The following is a 17856-nucleotide window of genomic DNA, read 5'->3' on the forward strand; positions in this document are numbered from 1 at the left end:
CAAATAATTGCTCTCGAAGTAAAAGGCCGACTGACACGATCGAAGAAATATACCTGTTGTTTTCTCCAATCAGCTCAACGTTTAGGAAAACATATTGGAAACTCCTGGTATATTTGCGGTCCTTGGGTCTAGTATTTGTCTTTGTATGCAGAAAGGTCGGTGAAACATACGCGATATATTTTGTTACATTATCTTACTTCACCTTCGAAGCTGCGATTCAATGCAATGCAGCTCATTTTAAAGTCCTAAGATGATTGAAGGAAGCCGGTGTCCTATCCTTAAAGCGTTGACATGACGTTTCGTTTTTTTCTCAAGCCATGCCTCCGCATGGCATTGTCTTTTACACGTCCTTTTTTATATTATTACTTCTACCATATGAGTACTGCTGCAATAACAAGATAGACGTGCAGTATGTGTACATAAGTTCACCAATAAAAGAAATCATCGCCAAGCACTCCGTACAGATGGTTAACCAGCGAAGCTGGTTAACCATCTGGGAATTAATCCTGATGGTTCACTAAATGATGGCTTGGTAAGCTGCCGGATCCTTGGTACGCCGTTGCTGCTTGCATTCAAATGAACGAGCCTGTTCTTGTGCGCGGGCGGCAGCGCCGGCACGGCGTAGACGATCTCGTTCCCGGTTCTGCTCGCGGCCTGATCGAGAGCTGCCTGCTTCTGAGGAGTATGTATAACACGTGGCCTACCCATTTCGGAGCCGGAGAGAAACTGCTGCGAGCTCGCTCTGCAACGACGGTCACCACTGGCGCATTGACTCCAACACCACCTAGACAGCACAAGACCTATTCACTGTGACCCATGACGTCATGTTAGCTAGCCCGACTGCCATAGAAACTAATGGGGACGCTCCCGAATGAGAAACAGTGATTTTGACGTCAGCGCGTCCATCACGCTAGCCTTGTCAATGGAAATTTCTGCCGAAATAGCGTGACGTCATGTATATGAGTAAACATGCCTTGGGCTATCTAAGAAGTGTTGGCTAATCACGCGCCTCTCTCCTTTCCTTTTTCGCTTATGCGCATGGGGTTCCACCGCAGGAGTTTTCGGCGTACGGGTGACCGACAGAGGCACAGACGAATGGATGAGTCGGCTAGCCATACGCAGCCTCGCTGCAATAAACATATAAAATATAACTCAGTATCAACATACTCGCTGTTTAAAGTTAATGACATCTCGATTGATTGATCATCCGAATTGCATACTAAACAAAAACAAAAGGGTCCATCTTACCCTGGCGATACGTGAACGAATATACTGAGACGGACTGAACGCCAGGTGTGACGAGCTAAACGAGGGGCGCCCAGCCAATCATTGCTGCTGCCCAAGTAAGTCCAAGGAAGCCTAAGTAAACCCAGACTTTTCTTGTATCTCAGCTGTGCATGAGTTCGCCGCTTGGTGCCGCTGTTGGTGAGTACCGCCGGTAGAAGCATGAAGTCGTAACGGTTGAGCGAGGAGAAGAGGAAGTGACGTTGGCGAACTGTTACTGGCAAAGCACTTGCTTATTAAAGTGCTTCTTTCTTGCTCCGTACTTTCGAAACTTCACCACGCTCCTCGTCTACTCATCTTTTCCATCCGTGCATGTCCCATTTCGGCAAAGCTCGCAGAGAGTTGAGAGTGAGCCAATACGTCGTTATATAAGTCGTGGTTGCGGCAGTGTTTTGGACACATCACCAATCTTGACTCGACCGCGATATCGATTTTGCGAGCTCACGCTTTCCCTTCCGCCTGTTCGTTAGCCTAATTATTTTTCCTGTATTCCTAATGACAGCTAAATTCATGCCTCTACCACGTCTCCGTGTGTCGCTAGACGCATGTGGCAGAGTGCATATAGGAGGGTGGTCTGGAGACTATTCCCTGCGCAGGTGGCCTCGATCGACGAAACTTGTCGGGTTTGGTCTGCTCCGCAGTTGAGCCACATGCATAACGTGCAACTTTAATGTCGTTGTTACCGCTTGGGTCACTCTGCGCGGATATTAGGAATTTTATTTACTTGTTATTTATTAAGTACTGCTAACCTGAATTCCAGGCCTTAAGCAGGAGTGGGTTACACTTCGGCACAAATGTACCTGAACAATAAAAAGAGCACACATACAAACAAATGGAACTGGAGAAAAGCGACTGGTGTGTCAAGTACGGCACTGAATTATATAATTTCAAATGGTAAAATAGTAGATATATGAACACACATCAAGACATATTAGACAAGAGCATTACTCAGCAATTGGTAATGTGAAGAAAACAAGAATAAAGCATTTGGTTCGATGCGTTAGACATGTCAATGCCATGCACAATATAAAGAAAACATAACTATAAAAACATCAAAATACAGAAAAGCGGGAGATAAGAGCGACGCTTTCATGAAACGTTACTAGACCATTGGTGATAAGACACTATCATTTCACATTTTGAAGTGCGGCAGTGAAAGCGGCAACAGAACAGCTCTCGATTACTTCTCTGGGCAAACGATTCCAATCGCGGATGGTACAGGGGAAGAAATAATTTTTGGAAGTGTTAGTTCTGCAATAAATTTCGCAAACTTATTTTTTAATGGAAAGAACGAGCGGGCCGCTGCGTAAGAGGTTTCAAGTACGTGCTTTTGTCGATTCCAAGATTATCATGGTATATCATGTAGAATGTTTTTAGCCTTTCGCGGTACCGTCTTGTTTGTAGGGATTCTAGATTTGCAGAAATTGATAGGGCAGTTGGCGCTGCTCTATTTGCTGCTGTACGAATTAAAAGTGAATCTAGCTGCCTTTCGTTGAATGTTTTCTAGTTTCCTTATATTTGTCTTCGTGTGCGGATCCCATACTGCCTCAGCGTATTCCAGTGTTGGCCTTATATACGTTTTATAGGCCAATAGTTTTACATCGCTTGAAGCCTTGGGAAGTGTCCGCCGCAAGTAGACTAGTTGCCTCATGGCTTTCTCGTGTATGTGTGCGACGTGATCATCCCATCGAAGATCAGATGGAATAGTTACCCTAGGTATTTGTAACTTGAAACTACAGACAGATTGTTACCGTTGATACTATAAGTGAAAGTGAGTGGATTCATCTTACGCGTAAGTCTCATTGCTACCGTTTTGCTGTGGTTTATTTGCATCTGCCACGAAGTACACAAATTTGTAATCTGGGCTAAAGATTTGTTAAGAGAAACCTGGTCATCAGAACTGTCGATTTCGTTATATAGGATGCCATCGCCCGCAAATTAGCGGATTTTTACCCGCATGTCTTGAGCAATGTCGTTTATGAAGATCAAAAAGAATAAAGGCCCAAGAACAGAACCTTGGGGGATACCTGAATGAACGTAGGCAGAATCTGAACTGACATCGTCGGTGGACACTGATTGCTGCCTAAAAGACAAGTATGCTGCGATCCATGCAAGCAGGGAATCGTTTTTAAGTAGAGGTCTCAGTTTCAATAGAAGTTTAGGATGCGATACACGGTCAAAAGCTTTCTCGAAGTCGATGAATATAATGTCAACCTGACCATATTTATCCAACGCTGCGGCAAAGTTGTGAATGCTCTCTAGTAGTTGCGTTTTCGTAGAAACTGCTCGTCGGAAACCATGCTGGCGACTATCGAAATATTTTATTATCTTTAAGTAAGCTGAAAACGTTTGAAAATAATGTGTTCGAATACTTTGGCACAAGTACGGAGAAGAGAAATCGGCCTAAAGAGGCAACAATGGATGGATCACCTTTTTTGGGTATTGGAGTAATTCTGGCGCATTTCCTATCACTTGGAATTTTGATAATAGTCCCTTGCCTTCTTGATGTCGTGCTTTAGTCGAGTTCGCAGTTCAGATAAATTATGGGCACCATGAGCAGAGGGGCGTCGCCGGTGCTTCCTACTTGCTTTTTTTTACTTTTCTTCCCAGTCGAACAATATCTTTTGTACGTAATTGCACGTAATTAGTTCGCTTGGAAGCCCAAGTGGCATTATCACTACTGCTCTAAGCGTGGCTGCTTTTGCACAATGTGACGGATGGCTCCGCTAGAACTGTGCCGCAAGCTAAGACTAATGGCACACCTGGCTTAATCCTGACGCTCTCATGCAGGGTTTTGAATTGTAGTAAAATCAGATATGAGGGGGAAGGCGGTAAGGTGGTCTGCGCAAGCGTAACTAGCACTATCGACAAAAAAGAAGAAAATAAACGGAAAAGATACACTCCAACCTCGCTACTTTGATAACTGACACATTTGAAAAAGCAGCCAATCAGCTGCAAAAAGGCCCGTACGAACGAAAAGCTTCGCGAATACGGCCCTACAGGCGCGAATTCCGAGCCTTTCATTGGTTCTTATTTGCTCATTTCTTTATTATGACTTCTGCACATTCATTAGACAGTCAAACGCTGTAAGAATCCAGATACAAAAGATGCTAAGTGTCACAACACGATCAAATAAATCGAAATCCAAATGCCCGCCGACAATGCAGGCACAAGTTCGCATATAAGGGTCGGTAAAAAGATGATGAGTACACGCTCCCTGAACCACTCCGAATATTTGCGAACGAGAAAAGAAACTCCAGCATTCTCTGCTCGCTCGGAACGAGCAAACTTCCAATGATTTACTTACCCGCAGCCCCGCATGAATCTGCTGTCATTACGCACCGTTCCGAGCGGCGCGACACCCGGTTTGTGCGCTCGCTGCCGTTCTCTTTTCATCGCCGTCAGGTTCTCTTGATCTCGCGTCGGCCATCGTTCAGCAAGGAGAGGCAACGCAGCGCGAACATGCACTCTCCTTCGCCCTCTTCGTCGTGAGTACATAACCCAGAGACGGTGGTTGTGGCACGGCCAATTTTCTCGATTAAAACGAGGCCTGGGCGCGTTGCGGTGAAATGGGGAAAAGGCAGGATAAAGCGCAAATGCGTGGCCAGGTACGGCTGCACGTCGAAGGAAGCGGCGTGATAAGACGCGCATTGACAAGCTGGAGGCCGCGCCTAAGTTCGCTTCGGCTCGCCATGTTGCCGGCGTGTGCAAAAGAGTGCGTACCTCCAATGTTAACGATATCGGCTTTCAGTGACTTGCATTTCATATCACCTCTACGCCTATCAAAGCACCGTCGCGGCAGTCTCGGCATTGCACTGCCTCGAGTGTTTCGTATTTCCTGCTGAGCTTCGCTGTCTTCGCTTCGACAGACCACACTAATGTTGAACGATCTGCATGTCAGTCGTTCCAGGGCATCAGTCGCGTGCAGACGATAGCTTAAGGAGATGTGAGAAGACGAAATGGAAGCAAAAGACTACTATCGTGAAAGTTAATTTTCATTGGCGAGTTTCGATTGTCGTTTTCATCAAACCGGGATAGAACCGCTTCGAACGTTTGGCTACAGCGTGTTACCTTACTGCTCTTGCTTCAAAACGACCTAAAAAGGGGGTGACAGTGACGTCACATGGAACACAGTTGAATAATGAAGTTCCAGAAAGGCAGCGCAGTTTGTACAATGGGCAGTGCGTTGCACGTGGCTTGTTATGGTTGACCATAGCGGTGCACTTGTTACAATGCAAAAAAATTATATATATATATATATATATATATATATATATATATATATATATATATACATATATATATATATACATATATATATATAAGCCCTTTGCTTTTGTGCCGAAGTTCCAGCAAGGACTCCAGATATGTCCTTATTACTATTATCATTGTGCGATTACCTTTCACTTGGCTCAGATAGCACTTTCGTAAACATGGGATTCTTGTCAAAGGGTAGCGAACGATGGATTATTTTCACTGTGTGCTAGCAAATGTTCCGGAAAGTAATCGAGGCAGAAAGTTACGAAACACAGTGCTATGGGCTTGGCATACACAATTTAATGGTGTTGGTGAGTTAACTAGCATCGTGGTTATATCATTTTCCTTTTATATTTTTTGCGTCTTTTCATAGATTTTTCATCAGCTGTGCTACTAAACTTCGATAACAAAGCGTTTGCCTTACGAGGTATGCTGCAGCAATTTGTGTCCTCTGGACGGTGTACAGTTAAGCTTTACTAAATCAGTCAAATAAGACTCGCAACACTCATATGAGTGTCCGCTCTCAGTATGACCTAAGTTGTTTATATACATGCTGCTGCTGAGCGACGCTGCTGCTGAATGTCTGAGGCTGTCTAGAGAGAGAGCTGAGAAGAACATGTCGCAATTTCGCGTGCCCGGCTACGCTGGCGCAAGTTCATTCGCAGCACTGACAGTCTAGCGCAAGTCGGCTTGGGAAGATATAGGAAAGCAATTCCAAAAGCGGAATAAAAAAGAATAAAGGTACCCTCGCTTGCATACATCTGTTGCAGGGGCGGCAATTCGCATGTTGTGTTCTTCAATGCTTGTGATTACCAGAGAGTTGATATACTTGAGACAGTGGATTACTACTTATCTTCTTGATTTTCATCATTTAGACGGCAAAGAAATTGCCTTTAAGCTACTCTTCGCGATACATTACCAGTCAAATAAAACAGGCGGGACGATATACAGGATACAAAAAAGTAGAAATGGCGACAGAAAAAAAAAATGCGCGGACGACGTCCGCGCATTTTTTGCAGCCAAGCAAACAAATGCATTTTTTGCAGCCAAGCAAACAAATGCTTGGCTGCAAAGGTCAAGGGCTTCCTTTGAACGAGTAGAATTTTCTGTTGGCTCCATGAAGCCTTCTTTTGTTTCAAGGCCCGAAGCAAGGCGCCAGTGATAGCTCCTGCAGTGGACTGAAAACGAAGCAAGAAAAACGGTGAGAAATCGTCCGACTGAAAGCGACCGAGATGGAAATGCAGCTTTGCGCACGCGGCCATGCGGATACGCCGCGACGGCCCGACAGTGCGATCAAAGGAACGTCCATCACGACTCGGCCACCCGTACCTCTTTTTTTTTTCTTGAAATCGGCACCCTCATAAATCTCCGGCGCGTCACCCCCATGGGTATACTGCCGCGTGCTACACGCTCGAACAATTCCCATGATAAAGCACGATACAAAAATTGGCATGACGCACAAAAAGAGAATGAAGTATGCGAAGTCTCCAGTTAAATTATACACATTATATAAAGTACAGGTAATTACGACGCTCGAGCTTGCTTTATTGAAATATTTTAATTAAAGCTTCTCGGACACACCTGTGCGCTTTACACTCTTATAAATTCAGCGTGTTTGTAGCTTGCTATGTTGCGACTGTCGCGTAGTAAGAAAAAAGGCGTTGATGTGCTGTGCACTGTAGCGCACCGGCAGTGTTGTAATACAGCACGTGTTGTAATTCAAATCTCCGGATGTACGTTTCGCCGAACAGCTCAGTCCTTTCTTCCCGATAACTTTGCCAACCCTACTGAGCTCCGACAACGGCTAAAATTATCAACGGAACTATAAATTAGCGGCAATCTAATTTACTAATGAGCAAGTCAGTCACCGAATTTTATAGGAAAATCTGCAGCGCTTTCTGAATGTGCTCTATGGGTGTTTTCAGGTTTATAAGGGCAAGAAATGCATCGTAGATTATTTTGTGTGGTAAGTTCTGGAATGAAAACATTTCCTGACAGGCTCACACACCATCGCCAGTTGACGGCACCAGTGCAATACGTCACCGCACTACGTCTGAATCAATCGGACACCGTTGGGCACTCGGAGCTACGTAGCCACCGTCACGACACGACGATTCACCGTGCTGGGAGTTTTTTCAGCAGGCGGACCTCAGGTGAACGTGAAAGCAACTTCCGTCGATTGTTATATCAATTTCAATATTATGCGCTACAAGGTCACATAATATTCGTGTTAAACAAGCGAGAAATGTCGAAGCCAAGAAAACGGAGCAGTTTTATTCTCCGATAACGTTTCTGTTTGGTGCCACCCCGAGCACAACTAGTTCTACAACTTCTCATTCCCGTAGCGTGAAATTGGTTGGACTTTCGCATTCGCATGCTTCTCTGGGAGCATCCTATCAGAACTAAAATTTCTATGCCAGTGCTCCAAAGGAAGCTCCGTACAGCAGGCTTTAGTCACGCTACTAAGTTTCCTGTGGCCTACGAGACTTCGTGATAGACTTTAAATGCGACATGGTCACTTTCTCTTTGCTCGTCCGTGTTTCTCTCTCTCTCAGCTTTCACTCTTTTTCTCGTTTAATCCACATAACCCCTTCCCCACGTGCAGGGTAGCGAACCGGAACTACTTCTGGTTAACTTCCCTACCTTTCTATGGATCATTTCTCTCACTGCACTGTCTACAGAACGGAAATATATATTTTAGGCCGGGGCTATAGGCACGCTATAGTGTGGGCAACATAGTGCTTCAGCGAGCACACTGGTCATACAGGAAGGGAGGTGTACGGGTTTATCCTGAAGATCCGAGGTGATGTAGATTTTGCGTGCTATTGGCGAGGGTCTATCAGACTAATTTCCGGGCGGTATGTTCAGAGAACACGGATGGGGGCCCGGTAGGCGGCACCGCGCGCTCTGTGCCACACAAGCTGCGGATTTACGCCCAGTTGCACCTCTCTCTGCACGTCGTCTTGTTCGTTCATCTCCCGCTTAGTTTGTGAATGGGGACGGCATACCTATATATTTTGTCGCGCAAGCAGTCCTGAAAGATGGCGCTTGCGCGTAGTGCCTGCAGTCAAATCCTGCAAGGCTATAGATCTACCAGCAGTCAACAACACCGTCCTCCTCCTCACCTGGTCCCAGACGACATATGTTCTCATAGAAAATAAAAAAAATTAACTTTTATATATGAGGTAAGACAGTTAGCTTTCACAATATGTCCGCTTTTTATTTGGGCGCAAGCTGAGGAAACACAAGGTGAGGGCTGTGGTAGTCGCGTTTTCTTACAGGCTTTCAGGTGGCGAGGTGGCTTCACAAAATGAAGCAGAGATAAGATATGACAACCAAAAAAAATCTATTAAAGATGAGCGAAGGAGATACGTCGGCTCCTTCGCTCGTTGCCGTCTTGTTTTGAAACCGTCGGTGCTCATGTGTCGTCGGGGTCCGTGGCCCGAAAACTGGGGACGAGGCCCTGCGGATGGGTTTCGCTCTCATACAGTGTGCGGCTATATATAAAACCCAAAATAGTGCATTCCCTCTTCGTGGGAGTGTCCGTGTGTTCCTTGCAAAAAACAGGCCGGTGCTCGTTGGGGCTGGCAGAGGCTATAGGGTTTCACGAGCTGCAAGGGATGCCTTGTAGTCTCGCTGTGTCGTTCACCAGAGGACAGAGGACGCTCGCCGCTGTGCGCTGCGACATGTGTCTTCAAGAGGGAAATATCACCCGAGACCAAAACTTGTCCTTCTTGCGTCCATCGGCTCTTCTGGAAGGCGTGGTTTCCGTTTGTCCGGTGCCAATCCCTGCCCCGGTGCCAGTGGCAGCCAACGCCATAGGCACGGTCTTGCCACTGCCCGCCTGAGCGAAGCCTTCTTCGATTCCCACGTTCTTGGCCCGGAACCGGAAGAAGGGGCACTGCAGCCGGCCCGACTTGGGCTCGGGGCTCTCCAAGAAGCGCACGGCCGCTCCTCCAGCAGCTCCTCCACTTTCGCCGCTTAGATCTTCCTGATCGTCCCGGTGTGACGACGCGGAGTGAGTGGAGTCGCAGCTCTTGGGTTTCTTCATCTTGTTCGGCTGCGACAGCTTCCATCTGATGCCCAGGAACGAAGCCTTCCCGCCACCAGCGCCTTTTGTCACGTGGTCGTGCCCATCTATGCAGGCGGGGGGCGGCTCGTGACTGTCGGCGGTGCTGTTGGCTAAGAAATCTGCAGACGCGTTCTCTCGGGCGCTGACGATTTCTGTAGTCGCGTTGGTCGCCACTAGCGGCGCGGACGCGGCGCTCTGCGCAATTGTAGTGCGCCTCTCGTCGGATTTTCCCGCCTGAAGTGGACAGGAAGTGAGGTTGTTCTTGCGAGGTTTGAACAGGGGCTCAGCATCGTTCCGTTTTGCGTTGACGGCTGTCGCTGCTTCTGACTCTGGACTTCTCGCAGGCAGGCTACTGTTGATGAACATGCCAATCTGCGAAAGAAAGTAAATAAATAAATGTGACTTAATGTTCAAAGGGTTGAAACATCCAATGCAGTTTGAACGAGTTGTGAATGGCCGTTTTTAAGAGGCAGCTCTTCTGTATGGTTTATTACGGCTCTAATTGAATGATGCTGGTGCTATACAGTGCTATTGAGTGCTATACAGAGCTATACTATTCCACACAGCGTAGATTTTGTTCGGTAAAGTGTGAATGAAACATTATCTTTGTGAGTAAAGTAAAATAAAAACACCAAAGGACGTTTCTGTATCCCGAAGGAATATACACAATGTTATTTATTCGTATTTATTTATTTATTTATTTATCGATTTATTTATTTATTTATTTATTTATTTATTTATTTATTTATTTATTTATTTATTTATTTATTTATTTATTTATTTATTTATTTATATCAGTAACCGAAAGGCCCAAGGACGTTACATGAAGGAGTGGGTTACGTTGTTGCTTTATTTTTCGCACACAGAAAGCTTCAAACATGGCTTTCTTGAAAACGACAGCATCAGTTATTTAAGCAACGGAAGGAGGGAGATGATAATCTAAAAGAATATCTGCACTGAAAACGCGGCGGTAGTGGCAGTTGCCTCAGCTCTATAAAACGTCATCTCGCAGTAAAATCCAGCATCGATGATCATTTAGAATTGTCTGAACAGTTTTCGATGATCATGGGACGATCTGGTACTCTCACTGCCTTTCATAGATCTGCTATAATGACAAAAACGTTATATTTTTTCGTATACGTAGACCGAGACAGAGGCGTATAATTTTGCCTATAATAACGAAGAGTGCATGTTTTTCCGCGTGTGTTCTGAGAAAGTTTGTCTCAGTTTGAAACATGGACCTCAGTCTGTAGTGTCGGTTACGAAATGATGGTTACAAGTTACAACGTCACAAGAAGCTGAAACCATCGCGAATAATGTTGTAATCCGTCGGTGACACACTGATCTTGACAAAAAAACTGTTTATCACAAATAAGAACGCGCCCCATAGTTACAGATTTGCCAGTGCGAATGATCTTGCAAACGATCAAAGCGCTGTAATTATATGGTAACATAGAATAGTACTTCGCAAAGATGTTTTTTCTAGTGATGTTTAGGTGGAGACATGACGAAAGCCCATGCCATCTCACTGTTGCTGCACGGAAGCAAACAATTTAGTGAGTTATAGCACTGCCGCTATATGTAGAATGTCTATAGCATCAAAAGCAGAGGCATTGCAGAACCTATGACACGGCTTTGGATTTAAAGGCTAAGCCCCCTGCACACAGATTCACTGCTGCAAGTGCATTTTCCAGTTCAACGCAATCTATGGTTAGAAGGCATTAGGCAGTGTTTAGAACTGAGCATCGCTGTTGCCCCTCCACGGCTTTTTAAATGAAAGGAAAGTTAAAACACGAGGGTGACGTAATGCGCCTGCTGTTATGCATTTCTGCACAGTGGACAAGCGCTCTAAATGTAGACGTATGATTCGTTTTATAGCACGCAGTTATTGCTCCAGCAAGTAATCACAACGAGTTAAGTTACTGAAGCCGCAGCTTTTGAGTGCGGTGGATCTCCTTCCGTATATAATTCTTACAGTAAATATACGACACCAGGCAAGGCGTACAATACCAGCCTAGAAATTGTCTTCCGCGTGGCGGAAGAAAACGTGACTTCTGCATTGAGCATTTTTAAGATTCGCACGTTACCGTCATGTATAACTGCGCCGTTTTCGGCTCGCGTCTGCTTTAGGCACCTCTGTCGTAAATACAGTGTTTCGTAGCATAATTTTAGCGGGCATACACTTTGAGAAATAGGCATTGCACCGTCTCCTCCTCTAGCTCTGTCAGCTGTAAGATATTACCGTTATCTGTTACATCTAAATGTTACTGTCAAAATGATAGCTGTTATATAACTACATACGAACTGCAGAACTTGCTGCTATGTGGTTACCATGATTCGCGTTGCGGTAGTGGTTACAGTCAAATTAAAAGCATCTGACAACACTGGGGGTGAAGTGAAGAAAGGAGTGAATATTGCGGGGAGTCGCCGCTACGTTGCTTTGTTTCCAAAGGCATCTAGGAATATAATTTTATTATTTCTTAACAACTTATACTTATTTTGTTACGCGCCTTATTTATCACGAGTGTGTAATAAGGCGCAAAGAAAAAGCTCTTATAATTACCAGCATCCCTTATCTCGTTCTTCACATAGAACGTACCGTACTTCAAACTTAAGTGTGTGTACTTTTTATTCTGTTGGCTTCTGTGCTAGAAAAAATCTCAGTGGACTGCCCAGTATGTAAACATTGTCTGTTCGAAAATCTCGAAACTGGACAGTGGGTTACGGTTGATGCCGTAACGTAAGGCTGCGGAGGAACATTCACCAACTTGGGTTTTTCTTCTTTTCCCCCCCCCCCCCCCTGTGTTGAGAGCGCTGCTGTCGCACTAAACGGATTAGAAACCCAATGGATCGGTGCAGTCGCTGTCTTGCATTCTGCTTCTCTCGGCGTGGGGCACCGTGGCCGGCAATTGAAACCGCCACCTCATGCTCAGCAGCGCGGCGTCACAGTCACCGAGCCGTTGTGGTGGACGCCCCACTATATATATGACCAAAAAAAATTAAATTATGGGGTTTTACGTGCCAAAACCACTTTCTGATTATGAGGCACGCCGCAGTGGAAGACTCCGGAAATTGCGACCACCTGGGGTTCCTTAACGTGCACCCGAATCTAAGTACACGGGTGTTTTCGCATTTCGCCCCCATCGAAATGCGGCCGTCGAGGCCGGGATTCGAACCCGCGAATATATATGATCAGGAGGTTTACACAATCGCACTACGAGGCAACATTCGTTTCTTTAACATAGCGCGAGCAAAGGAACGACACAGAAATGTCTCACGAAAAAGAAACACCGCAATACCAGCGCCGATTAACAAATACTGGTGTAATTGAGAAAACGCTCGTTTTATGCGCAAGGACGTGTGCTTGACGCATGCGCCACGTGAAATCCCTGCGTGTCAGCCTGAATAAATGATCATTCGTTAGTCAGCCCTCGTACAGTCATTTTCTGTGCGTCTTTCACGTTTCACTGTTCGTTCGCGATGCGTTACAGAGAAATGAATCCCGTACCAACTCTAGCAATTCAACGTACTGCACTCAACGTCTTAGCGGGAAGCGTTTGAGTACCTCATCTGCTTCCAGGCACGGAGATGGGATGGCGGAGGCGCGACGCACAGGTGAGGAGGAGGGAGAGAGGAACATGCTGTCGTCGGCCGGCTGCTGTCCCGCAGCGGCCGGTTGCGCTTCGGCGCTTGGCCTCGATGCCATGTCCACCAAGTAACAGCGGAGAGGAAAGTCCCCCACGTCCAGATTGTCCTCGAACACGTAGTCCTTTTTCGTCAGGTGGCTGCAGGTGGACGCACAAGAACAGATTGCTCAGAAGACTAAAACGCATTAAAGCCGAGGAGAAAGCGCTACGCTGCCATCGGTGCCATATAAGCGGTGTCTATTATTTACCGCTTTCTATCCCCGCCTTAACACTCATCAGACCTCGAACGGTTTTCAAGCCAGTCGTCTACCAGCAACGCGGTGGCAGAAGTCTAGCGTACGGCTGGATGTCAGCTCTGCAAGACGTTCACTTGCTTAAAGTTAGGCAGATGATCTCTAATTCATTTAACTTTGTCGACTTGCCTTTAGGAAAAGGATATTACAATTCAAGAACGAGGCGCCGTACACCACGACCACAGACTATCAGTTGACCTTATTAGAAGGTGCTCTGTTAGTCGTGCCGTAATTTATGCTGTCATGTACTTTTTTTCCTGCGTGAAGTGTCTTTTCAAAAGTGCCCGCGAACAATATAAAGGGCATCCGACTAGCCTTCCCCTTCATTAACCGATTTAGTTCTTTTCTTTTCCAGTCGGAAGGGCACTGCACTCGGTGTTGAGTTTGCGCCACCTATTGGAAAGTGCTTGTTTACAGGTGCTTTCTCGGCAATATTTAGGCGCTGGCTCGTTTACTGGAAGTGAAGCGTTGTGGTTGTTGTCCGTTTCTGCTGGCATGTACAAGGTTTCAGGACTTGTGTTACTGCTGATATTTGCTGCGTATACATTCACATGACGAAATGGCTGAGTGGCACTTTTGGCGTCCATGCCGCTAAATTACAAGTATGACTAAGCACTACAAAGCAGATGTTTTCTGCGGCCCCAAATGCGTTCGTAGCCTCTACAAGCCTTCTTGAGCAATGAATGCCTCACGCAAGGAGACATTGAACAGCAATGGATGCGGAAGTTATTTCCACGTACCTACAATATGTTTCTTAGAACCATTTCACGAGCGCCTTTTATTTATCTTGTGCCTGTGCAGGCATGCGAACCTCACATATGAAAGTGCAGAAACAGGGCAGATGTACCGCCGCAGAATGACCACTCTTGCAGCAACTGCGTTATTACACATAGCATAGAGTACATGTTACCAGACGTGGGCACCTTCACGGGAGCACATCCTCGTGAGAGAACCCTAACCATCATTTCCTTTCAGTGTAACGCGAAAAAGTTATGGCGAGTGGTGGTGTAAAAAAAAAAAAGAACTGGTGAGTGGGAGCACAAGTCGCTAGTTCAGGGGGAGAATTGGCCAAGATAACGAGGTAAAGAAAAAAGAGGAAGCCGCCGATTGTGGTACCATGGTAATCTACCGTTACCCGTTGCCGCACATGTAACGCTTACACTAATTTGCCTAAATGGAGTGGCTAAGCCAAAGGCTTGCAAATGAAGACCTTGCAAATAGTGTTCTCTCTGCCACATTCTTTCTCTCTTCCCGCCACTTTATCTTCTTCTGCCAGTGTAGGGTTGCGAACTGGTAGTCTGTCTGGTTACCCTCCCCGGCTTTCCTTTCTCCGCTCTCTCTCTCTCTCTCTCTCTAGAGTTAACTCTCGCTTGTCAGGCTCACTGTTGCAAGCAAACTGATGAAACACTTCCACGAAGCACATGAAAATTGATATAGCACAAGGCACTTATTGGATCCCGCTGTAGCATTTCATCATAGCTTTAATTTAGCATGAATTCCGATAGAAGCTGGCCTAGAAAGCGTCTTTCAGTTTCACCAAGTTTTTGACGTGGCGTCATTTCCTCAACACATAGTAGCTGCAGCTCTTGACATCTAATGCACTTAAGCAATTAGAGCTTTCCATCGGGGAGAGATAGCACCTCCTCTCTGGACTGTTGCGTGTGAGTTCCAAGGCGCGAGCTGCAGTTTCTAGAATGAGTTTTGGGGTGGAGGGATGGGAGGCTCAAACGTATTCACAGCACTCTAAAGGGCAGTATGGCCCCCCGCAGGAAGTTCTCATTGGAAAGGTCTGATGTTTGCTCTCCGGCGGTGATACTGACTAGTGAACCAGCTATGGTAAATGTCGGTCTCATTCCCGCACCTCCTGGCCACCTCGGTAACGTTTACTCTGGATGGCTTGGACAGGCTCTCCGTCTTGTTCGCCAGCGTGACTGTATTCCCGAACAGACAGTAGCGAGGCATTGTCATCCCAACTACGCCGGCCGTCGCATAGCCAGTGTGAATACCGATCCGCATCTGCAAGAACAGGGGAAAGAAAGCTACAGAAATATGGCAAGAGCATACAGAGGAATCATTGTTCACACACGCATAGTTTCAGTAAAACAGTGGTGAAAGGGATGTGACTGCGAAGCTTTTAGGTATAGGACAGCTTAGGTGCGAGAAATTTGCTGTACTACGCCTGTCATGTTGCCCTCAGGTACTGTGACAAACATCACGCACTTTTTTTAATGCTCCCAGTGCTTTGAGAGAGAATATTGAGTGCTTATTTCATATGTTGAGAAGAAGTAGTGTAGCTGCAACAACCAGGTTAGGCACTCTTTTCACGAAACGATCTCCAGCTTCTTAGCGTAACGTGTCATGGCTACATTCCGCATTAGCGAAAGCCGAACGTTCTATCAGCCGGTGGTTAGCCGCTGTTTTGTGAATGCAATAGACCTAGAGAAAATGTCCAAATCCACTCTAAAAGCTAAAGTAACCCTGATGTTTTATCACCACCGTGACTACCATGGCCATGACTACCGCGGCGATGGCGTTGGAGGGGGAAAAAGAAGTTGCTTCAATGGCAGCATTTTGTTCGGTGATGGAGAGACCACGTCTTCTCATTGTGACTCTGGATCTGAGTTAAGTTGTTCAGTCTGATAAGCTGGTTAATGAGGCGAGGTTGGGCGCAATCTTAAGTGACAAGTACGTAGACCTAGCCAGCTAAGACATAGTACTGAAATAATGGAACGAAAAACTAGAATGTAGAAAAAATGTGCAAGACCGTGGTTTCACGCCACGTTTAGTATGTTATGATGAAGAGAAATCTGTGACACTACAAAAAGGAGTACGACATTGCACGATGGCACGATGTTACCTTACAGCTCAACTATTTTCAGGCTACAAAGGCCAAAAATAATACATCCAAGGGTTGTTTCATTGCTTGTGTAATGTCGGTCGGCCGTCTTCCCACGCTAGCCATCTCGCCACCTCCGTACCATCACCCATTGTAGGTGTCTGCTAGTTGGAGGGCCTCATGAAAAGGCGGTCCCCATCCTGCGACCTGCACCAGGCGCCAGCGTTCCTGCTGCAGGACCGGATCAATGGACATAACTACGTCTACACATACGGCTCCATCCATCCGGACTCTGGACTGGACACAGCCGCCTGCGTGATCCCGGCCCTTCTGCGCTCGGGGGTGTGCCGGCTGCCTTTCGCGGCAAACTCCCTCGCTGCATCTGGCTGTGGAACTGCTAGCGGAAGACTTCCCGCATCCTCAGGTCGTGATCCTTTGTCACTCACGACTGACGCTTCTAGGTCTTCAAACACCGGAGACCACTGGCCTTGGCGTTGCCCTAATGGCTGAAAAGATTCGCTGCCATGTTTAGAGTGGCTTGAAGCTGTCACTGCACTAGCTCCCCTCTCACGTCAACATTCAGGGCAGCGAGGAGGCTCACGCCGTGGCAAGGGTAGCACAGCACGCTACTGCACCCATAGCATTGCTGTAAGGGCCTTCGACTATAGAAGGCACATGTTGCAGTGGCACCTTACGGCGCTCCACCCGAAATTGCCCGTCGCCAGCGGTCGCGTGCACGTTCACGCGCGTTTGTGCGTGCCTGTGCGTGTGCATGTGCGTGTGTGTGTGCGCGTATGTGTGCTTATGTGGGTGCATCTGCGTGCGTGTGCGTGTGTGCACGTATGTGCGCGTATATGTTTGCGCGTGCGTGTGTATGTTTGTGCGTGCGTATGTGTGTGTGCTCGAGCGCGCGCGTGCGTGTGTGTGTGCGTGTGTGTGCGTGTGTGTGTGTGTGTGTGTGGGTGTGTGTGTGTGTGTGTGTGTGTGTGTGCGTGCGTGCGTGCGTGCGTGCGTGCGTGCGTGCGTGCGTGCGTGCGTGCGTGCGTGCGCGCGAGTTTGTGTGCCTGCCTGCGCATGCGTTTTATTCTTCGCTTCACATTGATGCCTCGCCAATACGCATTGCAATAACACTGCAACTGCACGTTTCCATCAGTTCCAATAGCTCTACAAGAAACTTTCCCATGGCGTGAGATCGAAGGGAGCAGAAATCCCAGTTTTTTAGGGTGATGTCAATTATGTTCTTCAACAACCGCCTCATCGACGCCAATTTTTTTGCGATTCGATGGCTTTCCTACAAACTATAGGTTTACAATGCGTTAAGCTTTCGTGTGCAGCCAGTATACGACATTGAGCATGCTCCCCACGGAGTGTTGAACTCTGGCAGTGATGTTATATTTCAGTGGTTGCCGAGCCACTACGACAGGGCGCACCAAGCCATGTGCTCGGCTCACCAGCAAGCTCAGTGCG

The 17856-nt window shown here is 46.8% G+C and overlaps 1 protein-coding gene across 3 annotated transcripts in view; it reads right to left on the reverse strand.

The window, feature by feature from the left end:
* Positions 1-8752: 8752 nt before the first annotated feature.
* The window catches only part of LOC142579412 (guanylate cyclase soluble subunit beta-1-like), a 99333-nt gene continuing 90229 nt past the window's right edge, over positions 8753-17856 (reverse strand). For all 3 annotated transcript variants that reach the window (XM_075689564.1, XM_075689566.1, XM_075689565.1), the window contains 3 exons: positions 15415-15569; positions 13179-13398; positions 8753-9985 (listed from right to left, as the gene is read on the reverse strand). In XM_075689564.1, the coding sequence (XP_075545679.1) occupies positions 9236-9985; positions 13179-13398; positions 15415-15569 (1125 nt within the window). In that variant the 3' untranslated portion in view covers positions 8753-9235. The remainder of the gene's footprint in view (positions 9986-13178; positions 13399-15414; positions 15570-17856) is intronic.

This window comes from Dermacentor variabilis, chromosome 4 (assembly GCF_050947875.1).
Source record: "Dermacentor variabilis isolate Ectoservices chromosome 4, ASM5094787v1, whole genome shotgun sequence".
NCBI lineage: Eukaryota > Metazoa > Arthropoda > Arachnida > Ixodida > Ixodidae > Dermacentor > Dermacentor variabilis.